Raw genomic sequence first — 22,067 nt, forward strand, 5'->3', positions numbered from 1 at the left:
GCCAAGCTAGAGGCGGAAATGAGGCTGAAAGAGCTCCTTCGTGAGGAAGAACTAAAGTGGGCGCTTCGGGCTAAGGTCACTAGAGTCGTTCAGGGGGATGCGAACACACAATTTTTTCACCTGATCGCCAATGGTAAGCATAGAAAAAAGAGGATCTTTTAGCTTGAACAAGACGAGGGAATGATTCTTGGTCAGGAAAACTTAAAGCAATATATCACTGAGTTCTACAAGCAGTTGTTTGGGCCTCCAGAGGACAACTGTGTGTCGCTGGATGAGTCTAGGATTGAGGATGTGCCTCAACTTACGGCTGTTGAGAATGATATTTTAGTCGATCCCTTTTCTGAGAAAGAGGTATTTGAGGCAATTTCCTAGATGAAGAATAATAAGGCTCCTGGCCCGGATGGTTTCCCGGCAGAGTTCTATAAAAAGTGTTGGCATATTATTAAAGGAGATCTCTTGCCTTTGTTCAACGATTTATTCTTGGGCCAGCTTCATCTTTTTAAGCTGAATTTTGGAACTATAACCTTACTTCCAAAGAAGACAGAGGCTGTGCGGATTGAGCAATTCCGGCCTATCTGTCTTCTCAATGTTAGTTTCAAATTTTTTATCAAGGTCGGGACGAATAGGCTCATACAGATTGCGCATACTGTGGTGCAGCCTACTCAGTCTGCTTTCATGCCGGACAGGAACATCCTCGAAGGAGTTGTGGTCCTGCATGAAACGCTCCATGAGCTCCACACGAAAAAACTTGGTGGTTTTGTTTTCAAGGTGGATTTCGAGAAAGCGTACGACAAAGTCAAATGGCCTTTCCTTCAACAGGCACTCCGAATGAAGGGTTTTGATGAAGCTTGGAGAAGACAAGTGGAATCCTTCACGCAAAAAGGGAGTGTTAGAATTAAAGTGAATGACGATATAGGCCATTATTTCCATACACACAAGGGCCTGAGACAAGGTGATCCAATGTCTCCTATTCTCTTCAACATTGTCGCAGACATGTTGGCAATCCTGATAGGTAGGGCAAAGGAGGCCGGTCAAGTAGGTGGCTTGGTGCAGCATCTTGTTGATGGTGGTGTGTCCATCCTGCAGTACGCCGATGATACAATTATCTTTATGGAGCATGACTTGGCAAAAGCGAGAAATATGAAGCTGGTGTTGTGCCTTTTCGAGCAAATGACCGGCCTGAAGATTAACTTCCACAAGAGTGAGTTGTTATGTTTTGGGAGAGCCAAAGAGGAACAAGATGCTTATAAGCAATTGTTTGGTTGCGAAGTGGGAGCACTTCCGTTCACTTACTTGGGTATCCCTATTCATCATCGTAAGTTGACAAACAGCGAATGGAAGTGTATTGAGGATCGGTTCGAGAAGAAACTGAGCTGCTGGAAGGGCAAACTCATGTCATACGGAGGTCGATTGATTCCCATTAACTCGGTGCTCACGAGTCTGCCTATGTTCCTTTTGTCCTTTTTTGAAGTACCAGTTGGAGTCAGGAAAAGACTGGACTTCTATCGATCCCGTTTCTTCTGGCAGAGTGATGAGCTTAAGAGGAAGTACCGTCTAGCCAAATGGGATGTCATCTGCCGACCGAAAGACCAAGGGGGTCTGGGTGTTGAGAATCTTGAGGTTAAGAACAGATGCCTCCTCAGTAAGTGGCATTATAAGTTAGCAGCTGAGACGGATGCAACTTGGGCGCAGATTCTGCGTAATAAGTATCTGCACTCAAAGACTTTGTCGTAGGTGACAGTCAGGCCGACTGACTCGCTGTTCTGGAAAGGGCTAATGAGAGTCAAAGCTACTTTCTTTAATAGAACAAGGTTTATTGTTGGTGATGGCAATAGTACTCGCTTCTGGGAGGATACTTGGCTGGGGAAGCGCCGCTAGCGCTTCAGTATCCCTCGTTATATCGTATTGTGCAGCAACGCGATGCTCTGGTTGCAACGAGTTTGCAGTCCACCCCCTTTAATTTTCAGTTTAGGAGGTTGCTTGTTGGAGAACGGTAGGAAGCTTGGCTTCATCTGGTGAGTAGGCTGATGGAGGTTCAGCTTACTCACCAGCCTGATCAGTTGTGCTGGAAGCTTACTACTTCTGGGGAATTCACAGTCAAGTCGATGTACCTTGATGTCATCAATTCTAGTGTTATTCCCAGTTCCATACATATTTGGAAAGTTAAGGTTCCGATAAAAATCAAAGTGTTTATGTGGTTTGTGCATAAACAAGTTATCTTAACGAAAGATAATTTGGTTAAGCGCAACTGGACAGGCTCTACTAGGTGTAGTTTCTGTGATCGGGATGAAGATATCAAGCACCTCTTCTTTGATTGCCCGTTGGCGAGGGTTCAGTGGCGCTCGGTGCAAATTGCCTTTAACATTACTCCTCCGAGTTCGGTCGGGTCGTTATTTGGAACGTGGCTTGTTGGGATAGAGTCCGAAACAGCTAGACAAATTCGCGTAGGAGCATGTGCGTTGTTATGGGCAATTTGAAACTGCAGAAATGATTTGGCTTTTAACAGAACATCAACTATCCATTTTTTGCAGGTTTTATTCCGGGCTACTGCGCTAATCTGTATGTGGTCCTTACTCACTCCGATGGAGGACAGGGAGCGTTTGGTTACTGGATCTCTCCGGTGGGAGATGGTAGCGCGGGATATCTTCAACCGGTTTGGATGGCGGTCATGTAATATGATAGGCGATTAGTTTACCTATCTATATTTTGCCAGCCGGTTGTGGCTTTTGGGCCTTTTTTGTCTTTGTTTCTGTTGCTCTTTGTGAGCCAGCTTTTCTTTTTGTTGCAGACTGCAAGACTTTGTTGAACTACTCTATTTTATAATAAATGTGACCATATGCATCGTTCTGATGCAGAGGCCGGGGAGTCTCCCTTTTCAAAAAAAATGTATGCATAAGGTAGATTCTCATATTGTGATCACACGTAGTGTAGCATAATTCTGTAACTGCAAGCTAGTACTCCATGCATGCATCAGCCATGCATTCGTAAGAGGCTGCCTAGCTCAGAGCCAGAGGGCGCCGGCCTGGCGTAGGAGCGGCACGAGCTGGCCGCCGAGGTGCAGCGCCATGACCTTGTCGGTGGGCCCGACGAGCGCGCCGCCTATGAAGACCGCCGGCACGGGCGGGCTCCGGCCGACCATGCCAGCGAGCGCCCTCTCAACGTCCTTCCCGCGGGGGTCCTTGACCAGCTCGTGCACCGTCCAGCTGACGCCCATCTCCGTGAAGAGCGTCTTCACCACGTGGCACATGCAGCAGTTGCTCGTCCCGAAGATCACCACCACGCGCTGCGACGCCAGCCGCCTCACCCTCTCCGCCATTGCTGGTAGCTCTCTCCTTCCCTAGATCTCGATTGATCGATCTTAACTATCCTGAGGTAGCTAGCTAGCGATGTTTTTGTTTGTGATGGTGATGAGATGGCCCGAAACGGTGCTAGCTATTTATAGATGATGACTGGGGGCAAGTGGACCGTTAGAGTGATGGGGTGATCTGTGCAATATCACGTTGTGCGTGGCTAATCGGGGAAGAATATATAAGTGTTCTCTATGAAGAGATTCTGCCACTTTTATTGCTTTTTGGGAGGCGCAAAATCTCACGGTTACCTATATTATTCGCGAAATTACTAAACTTTGTACGATGAGTGTGACGTACGCGATATGGTTCTTTTTTAACGCGTACGGGTGTTTCGAATAACTGAAAATGGAGGTGAATTAATATTCGACTTGCTTGAATCGGGCTACCATGTATTCTCGACGTGTCACCGCATCGTCATCATGAATTTCCACGTTGATGTCGGAAGAATAAGTAGGCAACGAAATTCCAACACCGACTAGGTGGCAGTAGGTACTCAAAGAATAAAGCGTCCACTGATACCATGTGAATGTCGGCAGAATAAGCATGCAACCAGAAGGCAGCCTGAACCATGTAAGTGCATCATTTCCACTCTGTAAACATTAAGTACAATAAATATGTAATAAGCCTTCCGTACAAAAGTAGTAAAATTTGTGGGATGTATACTTGATGCATCTCTTATCATCCATCAAAAGTTCACCAGAAGTATTATAGAAATTCATGAGAAGTACAAATACATCAAACATAAAAAAAAATACATCAAGGTCTCTAGACCACCAAACAACCATTGCGGCCATCAAACCGATGAGCTAATTAATGTTGCCACTTCCATACCGGAGCTGACCTGGCCTTGTCGATGATAGCCAGGATGTGTTCGTGCACATGCCCCTAAGAGAATCTCCAACAGAGGCGCAAAAATATTGAGTGCTAAAATAGTTTTAGAGCACCACTGTAGCACTTTTAGCGCGCCGCGGCCAACATTGGTTTTCCACATGCCCAAAAACGCGCGCTCAAAAAAACACGCAATGCAAATTATGAATCGCACGCAATCTATTGCCCAACATTTGCAGCGTGCGATAGCGCTTTTTAGCGCGTGCACTATGCAGCATCTGTTGGAGCGTCTCCAGCGCCCCAAAAGGATAGTTTTTAGCGCGCGGAGCAGTTTTTTGGGCGCCTGTTGGAGATGCTCTAAGGACCAATGCCTCACATCCGGGGTCATCGTCGTTGAACACTTGAATTGATCTGAAGAACCTGAAACCAAATCTCGTCGTCATGTACGCACGACAAGAAACCCTATAACCTCGCCAACCCCGAGCACATGCAATTTACGCTGGAGCTCCATCCGTCACCATGGACGACCTTGAGGAGGATATGAACCCAGATATGACTGACTCGATGAAGAAGCGTTATCATCTGTCCGAGCGTCTCCCTGTGAGAACTAAACGCCCAATATATCTACTAACCGAAGTTGAGACACCGGGATTCCTATTACCGTCACCGGACGTCGGAGCGGCAGACATAGGGAAGACGAATCCACGGGCTCATCAGCGGAGATCAAGGAGAGGAAAGCTTTGCCCTACCCGCCTGACGAGAGAGGAAAGAAATATTTCACTAGATGATGCGGCTATAAGTTACTCCCTCCGTCCTATAATATAAGAATGTTTTTAACACTAGTGTAGTGTTAAAAACGTTCTTATATTTTGCGCCAGAGGGAGTATATCGGATTGTTATCACAAAATTGACGGTAGAGTTTTCGGAAGCTGAAATTAAGACGGCTTTGTTTCAAATGGGGCCAACCAAAGCCCCTGGGCCGGATGGTTTTCCGGCGATGTTTTATCAACGACACTAGTCGTTGCTAAAGAATGATGTGTGCACAGGGTGAAAGATTTTCTGTACGGGGTAGCAACACCGGAGACGTTTAATGATACGGTCATTGTCATGATTCCTAAAGTCAACTCACCGGAGTTGATGTCACAGTTTAGACCGATTAGTTTATGTAACGTGTTGTATAAAATCGCTACGAAGGTGCTAGCGAACCGGCTAAAGGTGATCCTCCCAATCATGATCTCGGAGGAGCAAAGCGCGTTTGTACTGGGGAGGCTTATCACAGATAATGTTCTGGTCGCCTATGAGTGTGTCCATGCTATTAGAAAGAGAACCCGGAAGAGACCGCTTTGTGTTATCAAGCTGGATATGTTGAAGGCGTACGACCGGGTTGAGTGGTCGTTTCTGGAAAGGATGATGACCAGGTTTGGGTTTGCCGAGTCTTGGGTTCAAATGATCATGCGTTGTGTCACGTCGGCTCATTTCTCCGTTAAGCTTAATGGAGGGATATCACACACCTTTATGCCGTCGAGGGGCCTTCGCCAAGGGGACCCCTTGTCACCGTACCTGTTTCTTTTTTGTGTGGAAGGTTTTTCGGCTCTATTAAAACAGGCACAGCGGGCTGGTGAGCTCAAGGGGGAATCGTTTGGGAGCACTGGCCCCACGGTAGCCCACCTTCTTTTCACGGATGACAGCCTCGTGTTTCTTGAAGGCTCTCAAGGTAATCTTGAGACGCTTAAGGGCATTTTGCAGGCTTATGAAGTGGCTTCCGGCCAGAAAGTGAATATGCAAAAATCTTCTATCTTCTTTTGGAAAGGTAGCTCCAACACACACAAAGAACATCCTAAGGAGGTCATTGGAATTCAGTCGGAAGCGTTAAGTGAAAAATATTTAGGGCTTCCTACCATTGTTGGTAGCTCAAAGAAGGGGACGTTCAAATATGTCAAGGAAAGTGCTAAGGGAAAGGTTACTGGATGGAAGGGGCAGGGTTTGTCGAAGAAGGCACGGGAGGTGTTGGTAAAATCCGGCCTCCAATCTACCCCAACTTTTACCATGAGCTGCTTCCAACTCACCAAGAAATTGTGCGGGAACCTGACATCCATCTCTTCGAACTTTTGGCGGGGTGAAGCAAACGGTGAAAAGAAGGTTCATTGGATAGCCTGGAAGAAGATGTGCATGAGTAAGAAAGATGGAGGAATGGGCTTTAGGTATATGGAGGCTTTCAACCAGGCTCTTTTAGCAAAGCAAGCATGGAGGTTACTGCACTCCCCGTCCTCTCTTTGTGCCAGCGTTTTGAAGGCTAGATACTACCTGGATGGTTCAATCCTAAATGCCACTTGTCCGAGTGGAGGTTCGTACACGTTCAGGAGTATTCTACATGGCCGAGATCTATTGTTGGATGGATTGGTCTGGAGAGTGGGTGATGGCACGAGTATAAGAATTCACCATGATAACTGGTACCGAGGAAAGGATACCTTCGGCCACTGGGCCAGGTTTACGTACATGGAATATCGCGGGTGAGTGATCTGCTGAATGAAGATGGTGATGCCTGGGACCGAGCCACATTGGATGCAATGTTTACTCCGGATGATGTGCAAGATATATTTCAGATCACTATAGGGGGTCATGGGATGGAAGATGTCCCGGCTTGGAATTTTACAAACAACGGGCAGTTTACGGTCCGGTCGGCCTATCACTTATGCATGGACAAGAAGAGAGCAAGAACCGGACAGCCGGGCTCATCGTCTTCAGTTCCGAAGCACCGGGGCTGGCAGGCATTATGGGGAACCAGTGCACCGGGCAAAGCGATTATACATGCATGGAGACTGATGAAAAATGGGTTGGCAGTAGGAGCTGAGCTACTGCGAAGGCATATCAAGGACGGGGTGTTCTGCCCAGCATGTGGGCGTGAGGAGTCTCTACATCATTGGTTCTGGTCATGTTGCCACTCGGCTAGATTTTGGAAAGAGTTGGGCTCGGTGTTGGGGGTGAAGGTGGCTAACCCACCTGTCTCGGCATGCTCCCAGAGTCGACTCACGGATTGGATGCTGCAGTGGCTGACGGAGGCAGATGAGGAAGCGAAATCTATGATGATACAAGGCCTATATGTGATGTGGCTGGCCAGAAACGACGCGCGGGAAGGAAGGAGGATTGAGGATCCTATGCAGGTTGCGAGAAGGGTAGCGACACTGATGGAAGAATGGAAGAAGGTTCATGGGGTCCGGGCTCCAACTGAAAAACATGTTGTCAAGGAACAATGGAAACCACCGGAGATAGGGTGGGTGAAAGCTAAGGTTGATGGGGCCATGGTTAAGGAAGGGATGGGCGGTGGTGTTGGCATCATTTTCCGGGATGAAGAGGGCGCATTCAAAGGGGCGGCCACCCACTTTTTCCCAGACTTTCCCAAGCCAGAGACAGCAGAGATACTAGCATGTAGGAAAGCGGTGCAATTGGCAATCCAGCGGGGTATTCAGAAGTTGCACGTGGAAACGGACACACAGGTGGTCGCCAGGATGATCGCTGGGATGGAGCGCAACTTATTGCCGGTGGGACAAGTGATTGAAGAGGTGAAAGCTATGGTAAGGACTAGAGAGGAGTTCAAGATCACATGGGTCAGGAGGACTGCTAATGGGGCAGCCCATTTGCTCGCTAAGTTAGGTGTTACCTCTCGTCTTTCGGGCTTTTCGGACTTAGTTCCCTCAGATTGTATTCTCAGTACTGTCTCAGATGAGATTCCTACGATAGGTTAATAAAGTGGGGTTTTGACGCTAAAAAAAAGCAAGATGTACATCCACTAAAACAAGACATGCATAGCTAAATCAAGATGTCAGCTTTTTTTCCTGAAAAATGTCAGTTTTTTCAAAGAAAGAAAGAAGAAATGCCATATATTAAAGTCGACCAACCAAACCTATGACCATCACTACAGAATTTAGTTACAGCTAAACCTTTCGGGAAATAAAAAATACAAAGCAAAGAGTGGTACAAAACAATTGATTTGATGGCGAACTCATTATCTTCCGCACACACATAAAAGAATGATTCACTTCTTTACGTGAGACGACATAGCCGGTTGCCGTCTCCGCAGAAGGGTTCTCTGCCTTCCTCCGGCACCGTCGCTGGTCCACCCCACCTTGGCCTTAGGGGCATGGAGGGGTAGTGGATCTCGGCCCTTACTAATGGGAGGGCTTCATTTTTAGATTTTCTTTTTGAGTTTTGTTAAGGTTGGTGTCCTGCTGAGGAAGGCAAGACGGCGGCGGCTCTCTGAAGATGGAATAAATGTCTCTTCGCCTAGCCCCTGTTTCGGTGATGCATGTAATATCGTCGATGGGCATGTGTAGGTGTGTCTCCGGCGGATCTGTCTATGGTGGAGTTGCTCGGATCTGTTTGTCGTTCATCTTTGTTAGTGTGTCTTCGCGTTAGATCCTTCCGATATGCACTCTTCATCCGCGGCGGTTTATGTTCTGGTGCATTGGTTCTATGGGGCCTTAGCAGAACGACTTCTCGACTGTCTACTATAACAAGGTTTGTCCGGCTCCACCGAGGGAGGGGCGATGACAACGACATGCCTTCGGTTCGCTTCAGTGCTTGTAGTCGTCGCTAGGTGGTCTGCGGATCTGGATGTAATTTTTATTATTTTTAGTGTTCGTTGTATTATCATGATTGAAAATGAATAGATTGAAAGTGTTTTTTAAAGAAGCAAAAAACTAAAAGAAAAAACTTGCAATGGTAGCAATATGCTTTCCCAAAATTTGGTTTGGTGAGTGCTTATATAAGTAATCAGAGATTCAGAGCTCTCAAGTGTCAATACGCCATCCTACATATTTTTCAGGCGTAGCTACGTACGTATGCGATGCCCGATGTGAACCGGCCATGTCGCTGCATGCGGGTACTACTACGTACTTGCCGCCCGCCCGCGCGCACAGCTGCCGGTCAACCGATTCCTGCCTAGACAGGACAATCCTACCTGACGGAGATGCTATGCCAATATGCGATCACGATACGATCCAGCCGCCTTTCCCTCCGGCGCCGGTCGCCGGTGTATACCGATAACGGCCTGCGTGGCGGCGGCGCACGTCGGCAGGTGGAAGCCGTGGAGATGGTCGACCGGCTCATGTTCTCGACGGACGGGAACCAACCGAAAGCTGAACCAAGTATAGGATCCGGGTCTGAGGCCAAACGCGCCCAAACGCACGCATGCATATATTCGCGTAGTTCACTTAGTTCTCGTGGAGAAAGCGAGTATCAATTAGTAGTAGGAGTAGTATATAAATCAGATCGAATCGCGCGCACACAGGATTTCATTTCACGTTTTCGTTTCTCCCGCACGCGGGTTTAGGCAGCTCGTATCAGCATCCATAGGTGATAGGTCGGTCGGCCGGCTCGCACTGCCGTAGCTGGTCGTGACGTCCATCGTCGCGAGAATGAGCGGAGGTCAACTTCAACATTTTAACTAGATCCTCTAACATATAGGGAAGGAAACTCGCGGTGTTATAGTGCTAACCTAATGTAAAATGAAGAAGGTAAGTTAGGGACTGTTAGCAGGATGTTTGCCGTTGGCATTTACTATAGATATAAATAATCTAAAACTAATTTTATTTCACCATCAATTTGCCTGTATGTAATTGCTATAAGTGTAAACAATAGATTAGTAATTTTTAAATTAATTTAAATCATTTAGCTTTAATCTTATGGATTGAAAGAAGAGAAGTTACGGTATTGTAGTTTCTCTAGCTTTCCTTCTTTATGTTAGAGGATCCAATTCCCTCTTGTTGGTGGCCCCTATGGCTGCTTATTTTGGGTGCCGGCAACCCAGATCTGGGGTTCGTCTTTGTGCGGGTGAAAGGAGCAAGTTTTGGGGGCATTGGGTGGCAGGATTGCGCTAGTGCGGCAGCAGGGGCGGCCAGCTGCATGCTTGCGGCCCACCGCCATGCGTGTGGTGGGTAAGGCTGGGTCCCTTCTGTCACCAGAGCAGCGGCTCCGAACGGTGGGTACGACGGCATCGTTTCGATAGGTGTCGTTGCGCAGGTGCTTGTGTGTCGCCTCGTCCATGTGGGCAGCGAGGTGGCTCACTCAGGTGGCGTTCGACACGCGGGTGTGGCCGTCACTACCATTCGGACTGTTTCGGGAGTCGTTTGCATCTCTCCTTGGTTGACCATGGCTGATGGACCTAGTTGGTGGGGTCTAGTCCTGAGCGAAAGCTCTTCCTGGTCGCGTCGGTGTCCGTGATGGCGACACTCTTATGCACCATTTCCCTCCTTAAAGGTGTCATTGTGGGTGGTCACATTCACCATTAGCTCTGGGTGAAAACCCATGGGATGGCAAGTTCTAGACTGGGCGGTGGCGGCGATGTGTCGTTGTGTCCTTGGAGACCCCATCAAGTGAGCAAGGTCCATGCTACTGGTCGCCAGGGTGAGCTGGTGGCTTCTTCTCGTCGTGTGTGCAGTCCATGCATCGTGCTCTCATGACGAGTGTGGTTTGGCGAGGCGGTTGTGCTCGAAGACCTCCCTTTGGTGCTCTCGCACTAGTCTTCATCACGCTCTAGGGTGGTGAGTATTCCATCATCCGACGGTGCAGCGCCCTTCGAGCCGGGCGAGGAGCTAGGGGCTCCTTCTAACGATGGAACAGGATGGCACTGGTCAGCCATGCGCCCAAGCGATGGCAGTGTCATAGCCCCTTTCTCGGCTGATCCCCTTTCAAGATGGCTCCATTCACATCATTGGCGCTTCGGGCATGTGCGAGGGCTCTAGGGTCTCATTTTCTTACCTGTATTGAGTTGTTTTGCTGCTCCTGGGCATCCATGTATCTTGTCGGAGCTTTTTATTTCGCTTTTTTGGGGGTTTGTGTTGTATGTATCATTGGTTGTTTGGACTTCGTGTCCTCGGCTGTAAGGGCATCATTAATTTAACCCCGGGCATTAAACCTTTTATCTAAAAAACATTTAAACTAGTTAAAAAAACAGTGTTAAAAAGACTCTAAAAAATTCAATTTTTGAGTAAACTGCATCTTTTGTGGAATTGATTAAAAATTGACGCTTATTTTTTAGGAATTTGGGCCGAACATTCTACATACCGTTGATTCCATGCACGAGTCGTAGAGCACAAACAATTAGCCATGGCAGATTTTCATTTTGTTCAGGATAGAGGACCATCGCCGCGAATGCCTCCTCCCCTCCCCTCCCCTCACTCCTCTGTCTTCCCATCCTTCTTCCCCCACTCCCCCTCCCATTTCTCTCCCACACCGTCACTCCATCGCCTATTCCTTCCTCCTCCCCTTTTGTTTTCTCCGGCGATGGCACCAACGGCGTTTCCCAGCAGTAGCGCAGTGGCGTGGCGCAGAGGCCGAGGCTCACGCGCGTGATGCGGTAGGCGGATTTCGGGCTAAGAGAGTTGTCGGAGAGATGGAAGGGAGGCGCGGCGGCGTTGCTCGAGGAGGCTAGGCATGGATGGGGAGCAGAGTTGTCCCCGACACGACACTGCTCGAGGTGTGGCGCTGCTCGAGGAGGTGTGGCGAGGAGACAACGTCGACATGTTCCCCAGATGTGGTGCTCCCTGTAGTCATAAGTTTGGGGGAGACATAAAGGCTCGGGCTTGAGGACAGATGTGGCGGTCCTCAACTTCGTCGAGCTGCAAGGCCTCGTAATGTCCCTGCTCACCGTGGTCCACCTTCCTCGTTAACACGGGGGCTAATGACGCGGCAGAGGCCCACGCTTATCTGCTCGTGCCACCCCAAGTGGGGTGCAGAGCATGTCGCCGAGGTGACGCCGCAGCCGTAGTTTGAGCTGGACGACCATGACGACTCACCGTACAAGACTCCGGCGTTGGATCCCTCCCTTCCCTGCAGGTACCATCCTATTCAACCATCTCTCTTCATTATTGTAAACTTCATTTTTCGCAAAATTGCCATGCCATCAGACAGTAGAGGCATAACAGATTTTATGAGTGCAGTCTCACTATATTTTTAGAGGAGCATCATCATCGGTTTTAGAGAAGAGAGAGCAGATATCTACTAGATTATCTCCATGTGCATCGGCTAGACAAGCGCACAAAACACCATGGTAATTGGTAATTTAGTTACACCATGGAAACTTTCTTAATAAGATGGCATTTTTTTCTATGGAGCATGTAGGGAACATGGCAAACTAATTAGTTGCCATGCTCCACAAACACCATGTTTATGTTCCCTACTTCTCACCAAAACCAAGTGTTTGTGGAGCATGGCAAATTTAAGAACAAAACGTTCCATTACATGGCAATATACTTATGCTCTATAACATGGCAAATCTACCAATGCGCCCACGGTTTTGCTATTTGACAAAAGTGTTAAGGTGGTGGCAATTCTTAGATTAATGGTTTTATACCCGAGCTCCAAACTCTATATCATTTATCGAGAGAAGTGTTCACTGGGGTAGCAATTCTTAGATTACATTTTTTTGTCAAAGTTTTGCCATGTATGTCATCAGTTTCAGGGAATTGCAATGTTTACATTGCAGTTTTTTTAGGGCATCCAGTCTATAAATGACGACAATTTTTGTTATTGTTTTGCCATTTACACTAGAAACCTTTTTTTGTTAGAGTTTCTGTGTATCCCTCATTTTGTTGGCACGCCATATTTCTTATAATGACATGACAAATTTTGTGAATCCATTTTGTACTATTCCATGGCAATCTGTATCCACATAGCCATGTTTTTTGCCATGATTCAAGGAGCTTTTTTTTACCAATGTAGACATGTTTTGCATAGTTTTTCACACATTTTTCCATGGCAATTTAGCTCTCTTTTCCCCAATACCACGAGTTTTTACTCAATTTAGCCATGCAAAACAAAATTTACCATCATAGTAGGCAGTCATCTTTTGGCGTCATACGCACACATTGCCATTATACATATACTTTTCTTTACATATTTTCCGCATTACACACAGTTGCCATGCTAATACTATCGTAATGAGAGGTAGGATCATTTTGGCATGTTCTACATAGGGTTCTAATTTCATTTTTCATGCACCATTCCAATTTTGGCATTTGCCATGGCAATTTTTGTTCCCCTTTCATGATGTTTACATACACTGCAAAATATCATGGCAAATTACAGCTAAAACACCATGGCAAATTTTAATATGCATATGCAATGGTTCTTATACAAAGCATGACAGTTATAGCTAAAAGACCATGGGGATTTTTAATTTGCATATACCATGGAAATTTTGATTCTTTTTTTTGTGTTTATATACCCGGAGAATTTCTTATAAAAATCATGGGAATTTTTAATTAAATATCACGGCAAATTTTATTACAGACCTACCATGGCAACTTTATTTATAATTTGTGTTTGTATTGTTCATTCTATTTTCCATGGCAATTTTTAGTTGAACGCCATGAAAAATTTCAATATACATCTGCCACAACATGTTTTTCATAATTTGTGTTATTTTACATACGCGGAAAATTCTCATACAACACATGGAAATTTATATTAAAATAGCATGGAAAAAATTTAATATCAATCTTCCATGGAATTTTTTTGTTCATTACTTTTATTTATACTATTCATTGTTTTTTCCACAACAAATTGCCATACAAAACATGGTGCCTTTTTTAAAAAATATGACCAATTTAAATCTGAATTTGCCATGGCAACTTTTTTATAATTTGTGTTTGTATTGTTCATTCTATTTTTCCATGGCAATTTCCATACAAAGCATGGCATTTTTAATTAAAACACCAAGGCAATTTTCAATATACATCTGTCATGTCATTTTTTCCATAATTTGTGTTATTCTACATACGCAGAAAATCTCTCATACAACACATGGTAATTTAAATTAAAACGGCATGGAAAATTTGAACTTTTGAATCTACCATGGCAAGTTTTTGGTCATATTTTTTGGTTCTACTCTTCATTCTACTTTTTCCCATGGTAATTTTTGCCACGGCAATTCTGCAAAATTGCTAGGTGAGCATTATTAGGGATGTTGCTAGAATATTTTTGTCATGCGTCTTTTTAGAAATAAAAATGTTGTAAAACTTGACATTGTAAAATAGTCCTGTCAACTTGAATGGATTTTTTTTGGAAATTTTCACTTGCAATATCAAAATACTTCTGTCAGATAAATCCTATAGTTTGTTGTCGGAGATAGTCTATACTCTGTCAATTCTTTCTTTGCACGAGAAAAGTTTCTCTTCAGAGTAACACATGCTTCCTGATCAATTTCACCTTGATTGGATAATATTGTCGCTTCAATTTGTAAAATTCTATGACGACAATTTCTTGATTCCTCACCAGTATCACCAATAAAACTTTTAATTCTTGTATTAAACTGTTGTCGACCCTGCTTGGTTGGTGCATCGCTTCATTATGTGGAATTTCGGTATCATCAGTACCCCTCTGTTTATGAAAACATGCAAGTCTCATGATACAAGAACAATATTATAGAATATTGAGAACTTGTAATTTTTTTAATTGTATCAAATATTAATAAGTATCATTTTTTTAGGGACATACCACTATGATGTGGCTACAAAAAACACCAAAATGTTGATAAAGACCACACTCACAGGTATAATAACCAACTGATTCATCCACTGTTATTCTGTATGTTACTTTGCACCAAGCATATATATATTAGTTCGGCCTGAACATGCTTCGCCACAAATATATTTGTGTCACTCCTTGGGACAAGAACATAAGAAGCTAATTTCAGCAGTTCATTGCTGAATAATTTATACATCTTGCTTCTATATATGACTGAAGCATGTTTTTCGAACGGAAAACCCCATTGTAGTTTTAGACTTTTCTAAAAAAAGAAATGAAAATAGATTTAGTTTTTTATGTAATGAAAAGTTTGCTAACCTCGAATGCAATAAGACAAAATATGATTATGTAAGATATACCTGTTTGCTTTTTCGTTCATTATCTGCATTTGTCTCTGTCATCAGTAAGTTTAGTACATTGAGTTATAAAACTATTCAGTGAAGAATTACGTGATAAAGAATTTTTCAGAACCATGTTTGCACTTTCACTACGTTGTGTGCTACACATATTTGCACAAAATACTCCATAAAAATATGGCTTTGCCCACAATTTCCTACATTCATAAGCTCTTATCATGAAAGGTGCATTTTTCAATTCCTTATTTCTCAGTGATCAGTCTCCATCCAATATCAAACTCTTCAGTTGTTAGCATATGGTTCACCACTTTATGAAAATCATCAGGAAAGGGTAGATATTTTTTGTAAACATGTGCCATAAGTTCTTGAGCCGAGTGAAAAACGTGACATCTGCAGCTTGTTTTGGAGAACACTTAAGTTATTGCATTAGTCATTGCTCTTGCTTGAGCAGCAAATAATTTTCTATATCATTAGAATGATTATATTATTGCATACAAATAGAAATAAATTGACATTATTTTTCTTACCAGTTAGAATTGTAACAGGTGGCTTTCCTCCCATCATTGCTATAAACTTTGAGAATGCCTACTAAATATTTTCCTCTTTTTCACTCAACGGGACACTAGCAAATATAACACTATCAAAGTGGTTGCTGACACCGATAAACATTCCAAAAGGCATCATGTATACATTTGTGTCATACGTCGTGTCAAATTTAGTTGCATCACAAAAATATTGATATAAATCCTTGTTTCTACAACAAGTCCACATCAGGGACTTCGGTGTATTACCATCATCAACCTAGGCAATGAACGCAAATCTATCATCCTTTGCTAGCATATCTCTGAATTTCTACATAAGTTTGGCAGATTTTCAATTGCAATATTTGAATATACTGTCGCAACAGATAAATATTCTCCTCTTTTTAACTCAACAGATTTTCAGTTGCAATATTTGAACATAATGTTCGAAGCTTCCGTTTACTAAAAGGAACACTGTCCGTTGATCCATACAACCCACTAATTATTGAATTGACACGGCCAACTGGAACATTATTATCTCTCAAGTGTCTTATTAGCTCGTTAGTTGGCTTGTCAATATGCTGATGTGAATGCAAATGCTTCTTCTTAGCACAACTTTCCACCAATGGATGATTGTGTTCTTTCGTCAATGCAGTGATGTACCATTCTGCTTTGTCATTTATGTGTATTCTCAATCTAGCTTGGCACCCACATCTTGTTGTAGAAAACTTTATATTCTTGTTTTTTTCTCTAAAATCATATAAAACGTCATTTTTAAAATAATAAACTACACAAGATTAAGAAGATTATTATGTATTATAATATTACTACTACTACTGCTAGTTGACAATTAAATTCTTGCATCATGCGTACACCTTTGACAATGTCATATACGTCTCCAAATCTTATGCTAAATCCAAGCACCCAAGAGTAAGAATTTTAGAATCCGAATGATTGAGCAACTGATTCAAATTTTATGCCAAATTGATGTTTAAATATTGGTACCGACTTGTCAGCGCAATAATCCCCCATTCCAATTTTCAGAGCATCAAAGTTTAGTTTCCCTAAGACAAAATATGCAATATTATTATAATATAATTGACAAAAATTAATTAAACCATGTTTCATAATACTTTTTTAACAGATACTACAATCATTTGTTGCACAATTTTCTTCCTTTTCATCTAGGTTTGCTTGGTCGATATTAGTGATTTCACCATAGGAATGTTCTTCTATTACAGTTGAATGCACCTTTGTTGATAGTCACAATATTGCCTAGGATGAACTCTATCAACCATATAGTTAACTTATAAGACAAAACATTTCTTTTGATAAAGATGCAGAGTTAAAACTTCTAATATTAGAATACTAACCTTAAGTTTGGTAGAGATATAGCATCATCATCATCTGATAAATTGCATCCTTGTTTAAGGCTTGTAGTATCATTGATCGATGATTTCATATTTACATGACATGAAAATTATAATGATCATATACATGTCAATTACATAAATAGTAATTGATAGAACACACAAAAATTATTTCTACTTTTCCTTGGTTCAATGTATATTTGAGGCCTTTCAAGAAAGGTCAGTAGATCCATAAATGTTCCCCTCTTAATATTTCATCGTCCATCTGATAAGTTCATACGACATCAATAAGTAGTGAAATGCTAAACAAATATATTTAACAAAATGTATTGTAATTTCATAAAAATGTACTGGCAACCAGACTACACTTAAAGCCATAATCAAACATTCCAATACAGTTCACATAACAATATTTCATATGGTAATCAAAATTATAACACTTGTGACTTTTTCCCAACTAAAATGAAACTGAATATGAATAATATGTAATTTATGAACCATAAAAGCAAATTTGTTCAACTAATTATCTCTTAAAGTTCATCATATGCATTTTTGTTAAGATTAATTATTCAAAAAGATAAAAATTAATTTGTTAAATCACACATAGATCCATTAAACGCGTTTTTAGGTAGATTCTTCTTAAGAAGGAGTCTAGGAAATTAGATAATGGAAGAACATAGATGGAAAAAAAAGCGTCAATACTTTCTGTTCATCTGCACTTGGTTCAACCTAAACAACCCCAAAAAAACAACCGTCAACAAATTACTAATATATAGAAACAACCGAACCCTAGAATGACGAAAACAATGGCAAGCAAGAAAGAGATAAAAAAAATTGAAAAGATCTTGCAACTATCCAAACGTAGAAGACCGCCGATGTATGTTTGAGCTGCCAATGTGGAAAAATCAGAAGATAAAGCAGAGATCTAACCTTAAGACTTAAGAGGCGCTCCAATGGCGACAAACAGAACAACGGGGGGAGAAGAGCGAGAGAGTGGCTATGAACAGAACATCTGGCAAGGAGATATATTCGTTTTTATCAGACTGGACGGTTCGGAAGTGACATATGTGTATCAGGTATTTGTATTCCGCTCAAAACTTTGCTGGGTATATCTACTCCTAGTTCAATAACTCTCTTTACTTCGCTTATATGCACAGAAGCAGCATGCATCTTGGGCCAGTTGCGAACGGTGGATCCTTTACCTGTACATACATGCTCCGCTAGAAAATGTGAAAACATGGCTAGCTGATCGCTCCATGACATACTAGAGCACGTAGCCTAGGTAGCAATACATAGTACCAAATTAATTAAATTAAACTAAATGCATCTTTGATTCGCAAAATAAAATAAAATAAAATGCATCTTCAACCAAACAACAGCCCACCAATCATTGTGTCCTCTTGTACATTCAGGTTACACACCTAGCATATGCCATCATAATTCACACTGCCTGTCTACCCAATGCCAGTGCCCCACCAAAAGAAGAATGTGAGTGACCTTGTATTTGACTACCAGCGCCACAATTCATCTAATGATCATACCATGTGAAATTTTAATACTATGCATCAGTAATTTACTCCCTCCGTTCCTAAAATATTTGTCTTTTTAGAGATTTCAAATGGACTACCACATACGGATGTATATAGACATATTTTATAGTGTAGATTCACTCATTTTGCTCCATACGTAGTCACTTGTTGAAATCTCTAGAAGACAAATATTTGGGAACGGAGGGAGTATTTCCAAACCAACCAACAACTACGGACGCAGTTCCTCTGACGTACGGCGCACTCGCTGACGTGTGGACCCGGACCCACGCGTCAGTGGCCCAACGTCAGGTGGCCGTACGTCAGGGGATCCGGCTCCACAGCAATCATACTCTTTCCACCATTTTCTTCTGCAGGTTCTGCATGGATACATGTCATCACAATACCTAAGTGCTCACAAGACGATACCTAGTACGCATTACACTAGCTTATACATACATACCACCACCTTATATTTTCTACTGTACTTACCATCATGTCACCAGCTTAACGACTACCATCATGTCAGCAGAGGAATTGCGAGGCAGCAACCAATCTTGAGGACTCAACACTTTACTACTTCATGGACTCCGCGCTCTAGAATTAAGACTCGGCTAATCTCTCTCTACCCAGGCTGGCCGTGCAAATGAACGTCTACTCTGCGTCGCTTCCTGATGAAACAAACTCCTCTACCAGCTCGAACGCATCGATCTCCGCAAAGTAGGCCCTTCGCTCCTTGATGAAATCCTCGCTCGGTCCCAGGGACTCATCGCAACTCATCTCCTCCATCTGCAGCTGCTCTTTCCTGCTGCTGCTTGTTACCTACAATTCATTCATTCATGCACACATAGCGGCGACAAAATAAGATAAGAGACTTCACCTTCTTTTCTTCTAGTAAAACCAACGGCAGTTCCACAAATGGAGAAATAAACAGGGAGGGACCTCATAATTTCCACAACAAGGCCTGCTGGATATATTTACCTTCCTTGTCTTTTTTCTGGGAGGCAAAGTTGCCCCAGGCAGCCCGTCTCCAGTCTTCAGCCTTGATTTACTGGAGGCATACAAGGGGGGGATCAAAGGCTCTGTGCGCGGCTGCTCTTCCCTTGTTACCTAACATTCATGCAAACACCACAGCGACGTAATAAGATAGGAGTTCACCTTCTTTTCAAAATACACCAAAGGCAGTTTCATGAACGGGGAAAGGTCCGCAGGGTAGTAAAACAGGGAGGGCTGCTAGATGCCAAATAAAAAGTTGACATGATAATACTTGAGCAGAAAGCTCATATATACATACCTTCATTATCTTTTTGCTGGGAGGTGTTGATGCCCCAGGCAGCACGTCTCCACTAGTCTTCGCCTTTGTTTTACAAGAGGCATACAAGGGGATGATCAAAGACTCTGTGCGCGGCTGCTCTTTCCTGGTTATCTGAAATCCAGGCACAGCAGCAAGGAAATAAGAAAGAGTTCATGTTACCAGAGACTATCATGAATGGAGAAAGACCTGCTGGGTGGCAAACAGGGAGAGATCTCATAATTTCCATATGTAAATAGTTAACATACTGATTGCTGAGCAGAAACCAGACATATGTGCATATACCTTCCTTGTGTTTTTGCTGGGAGGAGATGACGTCTCAGGTAGCACGCCTGCAGTCTTCACCTTAGGTTTACTGGAGGTATGCAAAGGAGAGATCAATCAATCAATCAATCAATATGAAATAATCATTATAACTTGCTATTTGGAATTGTGGTCGGTGTTCACCGTTACACAGAGTTTGACACAGAGGAGCAGCAGGAAAAAAAAGTGGAACAAATGAATGGATGTTTTAGTTAAACATGAGGTGGAGCTGACTAAAGCTAGAATACTAGATGATTTTAAGTGTAATAATGCCCACCCACAGTTCTAAAAATGATGTAATGCATTCCCAATATTCATCAAGTAAGTGCTGGAACAGTCTATGGAAATCATGGTGAGTGGAGTGCTGATATACAACATACCTGATCCTTTGAATCTTGTTTAGATGAGTATTGGAACTTTGAAGCTCCCTTGTGGATTTATCCTTGCCCTTAGTCGTAGAAACTAGTGCCAGAAAAGATAATCAAATCAAATAAAGGAACCAATCAGCGGTCTAACTCACAGTAATTAATTACTGGCAAAAAAAAAAGGAAATCAAATGAAATAAAGGAACCAATCAAAGTGCTAGCGTTACGAGGAGCAAAGTCGGAAGAGACATAGTGAATTTGACTAGCAAGTGTGGAGTTCTCTTATTCTTTGACCGGATGACTGTTTACTCAATTGCGTCGCACGAACGTTCTCTCATAAAAAAAATTCCATTCTCAATTTCTTTCGTCGTGGAAACTAGTACAAATGCCTTTTCTTCTTTCCAATATGAAGAAACAGAAGGCGCAATATTACTTACTGTCAGTGAAGCTAAGAAAGGGAGGAATAGTTTTCACATGACAACAGAGAAGAAAGACTATCCATTTTCTGCAGAGCATTCCGGTAACATTGGGCAACAGAAGCGATTGCCTTGGAGCGGAGCACAGGTGAGAGCATCCAGGTACAGCATGCCTAGTTGCTTCAGCTTAGCACAAATTAAACTAGGGCTGGGATTATCAAATTAGTAGAGGAGCACAAATTAGAGTAGCCTGAATGGGCAGTGAATGGATAATTAAGCACGCCAATATTGCTGGTAGGATCAAATTCACCAGCAGCGGCGGTTGTCAGCAGGGATGGGATGGGGGATCCATCAGCATTCAGCAATCAGCAACCCCTAGGCTAGGGGCGCTAGGCAAGGCTAGGAACAAGCAAGCCAGTGATTCCCGAATCCAGCGAAACCCTAGCTACTAAGCTGGCCCTTACTGAATAAGCAAGGGAAGGGAGAGGTTGCTCTGCTCACCGGAGAGGGCCGCGGGCGGAGGAGGCGTGGGGATGCGGGGAACGGTGGAGGAGCCAATGCTGCTGGCGCTGCTGGCGGGGCTCGTGCGGTGCTGGGGATTGCGCTTCAGGCGGGTGATGGCGGAGGCGGCGGAGGAGAGGTTCGTGAGGTCGGCGAGAGGCAGCCGCCGGCGCGAGCGCCGCAGCAGCATCTCGTCGCCTCCTCCGGCTCCGGCGACGGCGGCCATCACGCACCCACCTGCGCTTCCCCTCTCTCGCCGATGCGGTGGACTGGACTGGACTGGACTGGAGGAGGAAACCGACATCGATATGGGCTTGGGCTTCAGTCCGAAAAATGGCCCAGAAACCAGGGCTTATGATTGTCCCTAGTAGTACATACTTCTCAAAAAATGCTGGAAAGAAAACATACTTCTCAAAAAATGAAAAGATTGTCCCTTGTACATTGTTCTCGCCTCTTCCTTCCCCAAAAAAGTGTTCAAATGCAAATGCAGATGAATCAAAGTTGCCGCAATACATTATTCAGTACTAAAACGACTATATTATCGCAAGATAAGAAATGCTCTTTACATTGTCAAACAAAAAACTAACACATGGGACCCACAAAAAATAAAAATAAACTAGGTGCCATCTAGTGGCTCAACCACCACGCAAGACATTTGACCGGCCCTTTCGATGCACGCCACATGGGCCACGATA

At 43.6% G+C, this 22,067-nt stretch overlaps 2 protein-coding genes across 2 annotated transcripts; both read right to left on the minus strand.

Annotated features, from left to right (window-relative positions):
* Positions 1–3,001: 3,001 nt before the first annotated feature.
* On the minus strand, positions 3,002–3,316 carry LOC119282174 (putative glutaredoxin-C2). The gene has a single exon (XM_037562492.1). It carries the CDS (start codon positions 3,314–3,316, stop codon positions 3,002–3,004), a length of 315 nt encoding a protein of 104 aa, XP_037418389.1.
* Positions 3,317–18,822: 15,506 nt separating this feature from the next.
* LOC119278429 lies at positions 18,823–21,647 on the minus strand. The gene is made up of 6 exons (XM_037559779.1): positions 21,373–21,647; positions 20,471–20,552; positions 20,073–20,142; positions 19,770–19,901; positions 19,457–19,585; positions 18,823–19,297 (listed from the first exon to the last, which is right to left on the minus strand). Exons 1-6 carry the CDS (start codon positions 21,596–21,598, stop codon positions 19,130–19,132), a joined length of 807 nt encoding a protein of 268 aa, XP_037415676.1. The 5' UTR covers positions 21,599–21,647; the 3' UTR covers positions 18,823–19,129.
* Between the last annotated feature and the right edge of the window lie 420 nt (positions 21,648–22,067).

The sequence above is a fragment of the Triticum dicoccoides genome, chromosome 3B (assembly GCF_002162155.2).
Source record: "Triticum dicoccoides isolate Atlit2015 ecotype Zavitan chromosome 3B, WEW_v2.0, whole genome shotgun sequence".
Lineage (NCBI taxonomy): Eukaryota > Viridiplantae > Streptophyta > Magnoliopsida > Poales > Poaceae > Triticum > Triticum dicoccoides.

Coding starts and splice junctions, on each gene's coding strand:
- LOC119282174 (XM_037562492.1), bottom strand. CDS start 3,316: ATGGCGGAGAGGGTGAGGCGGCTGGCGTCGCAGCGCGTGGTGGTGATC.
- LOC119278429 (XM_037559779.1), bottom strand. CDS start 21,598: ATGGCCGCCGTCGCCGGAGCCGGAGGAGGCGACGAGATGCTGCTGCGG. Junction 19,902..20,072: donor CCAGCAAAAACACAAGGAAG/GTATATGCACAT, acceptor CCTGGATTTCAG/ATAACCAGGAAAGAGCAGCC. Junction 19,586..19,769: donor CCAGCAAAAAGATAATGAAG/GTATGTATATAT, acceptor CATGAATGTTAG/GTAACAAGGGAAGAGCAGCC.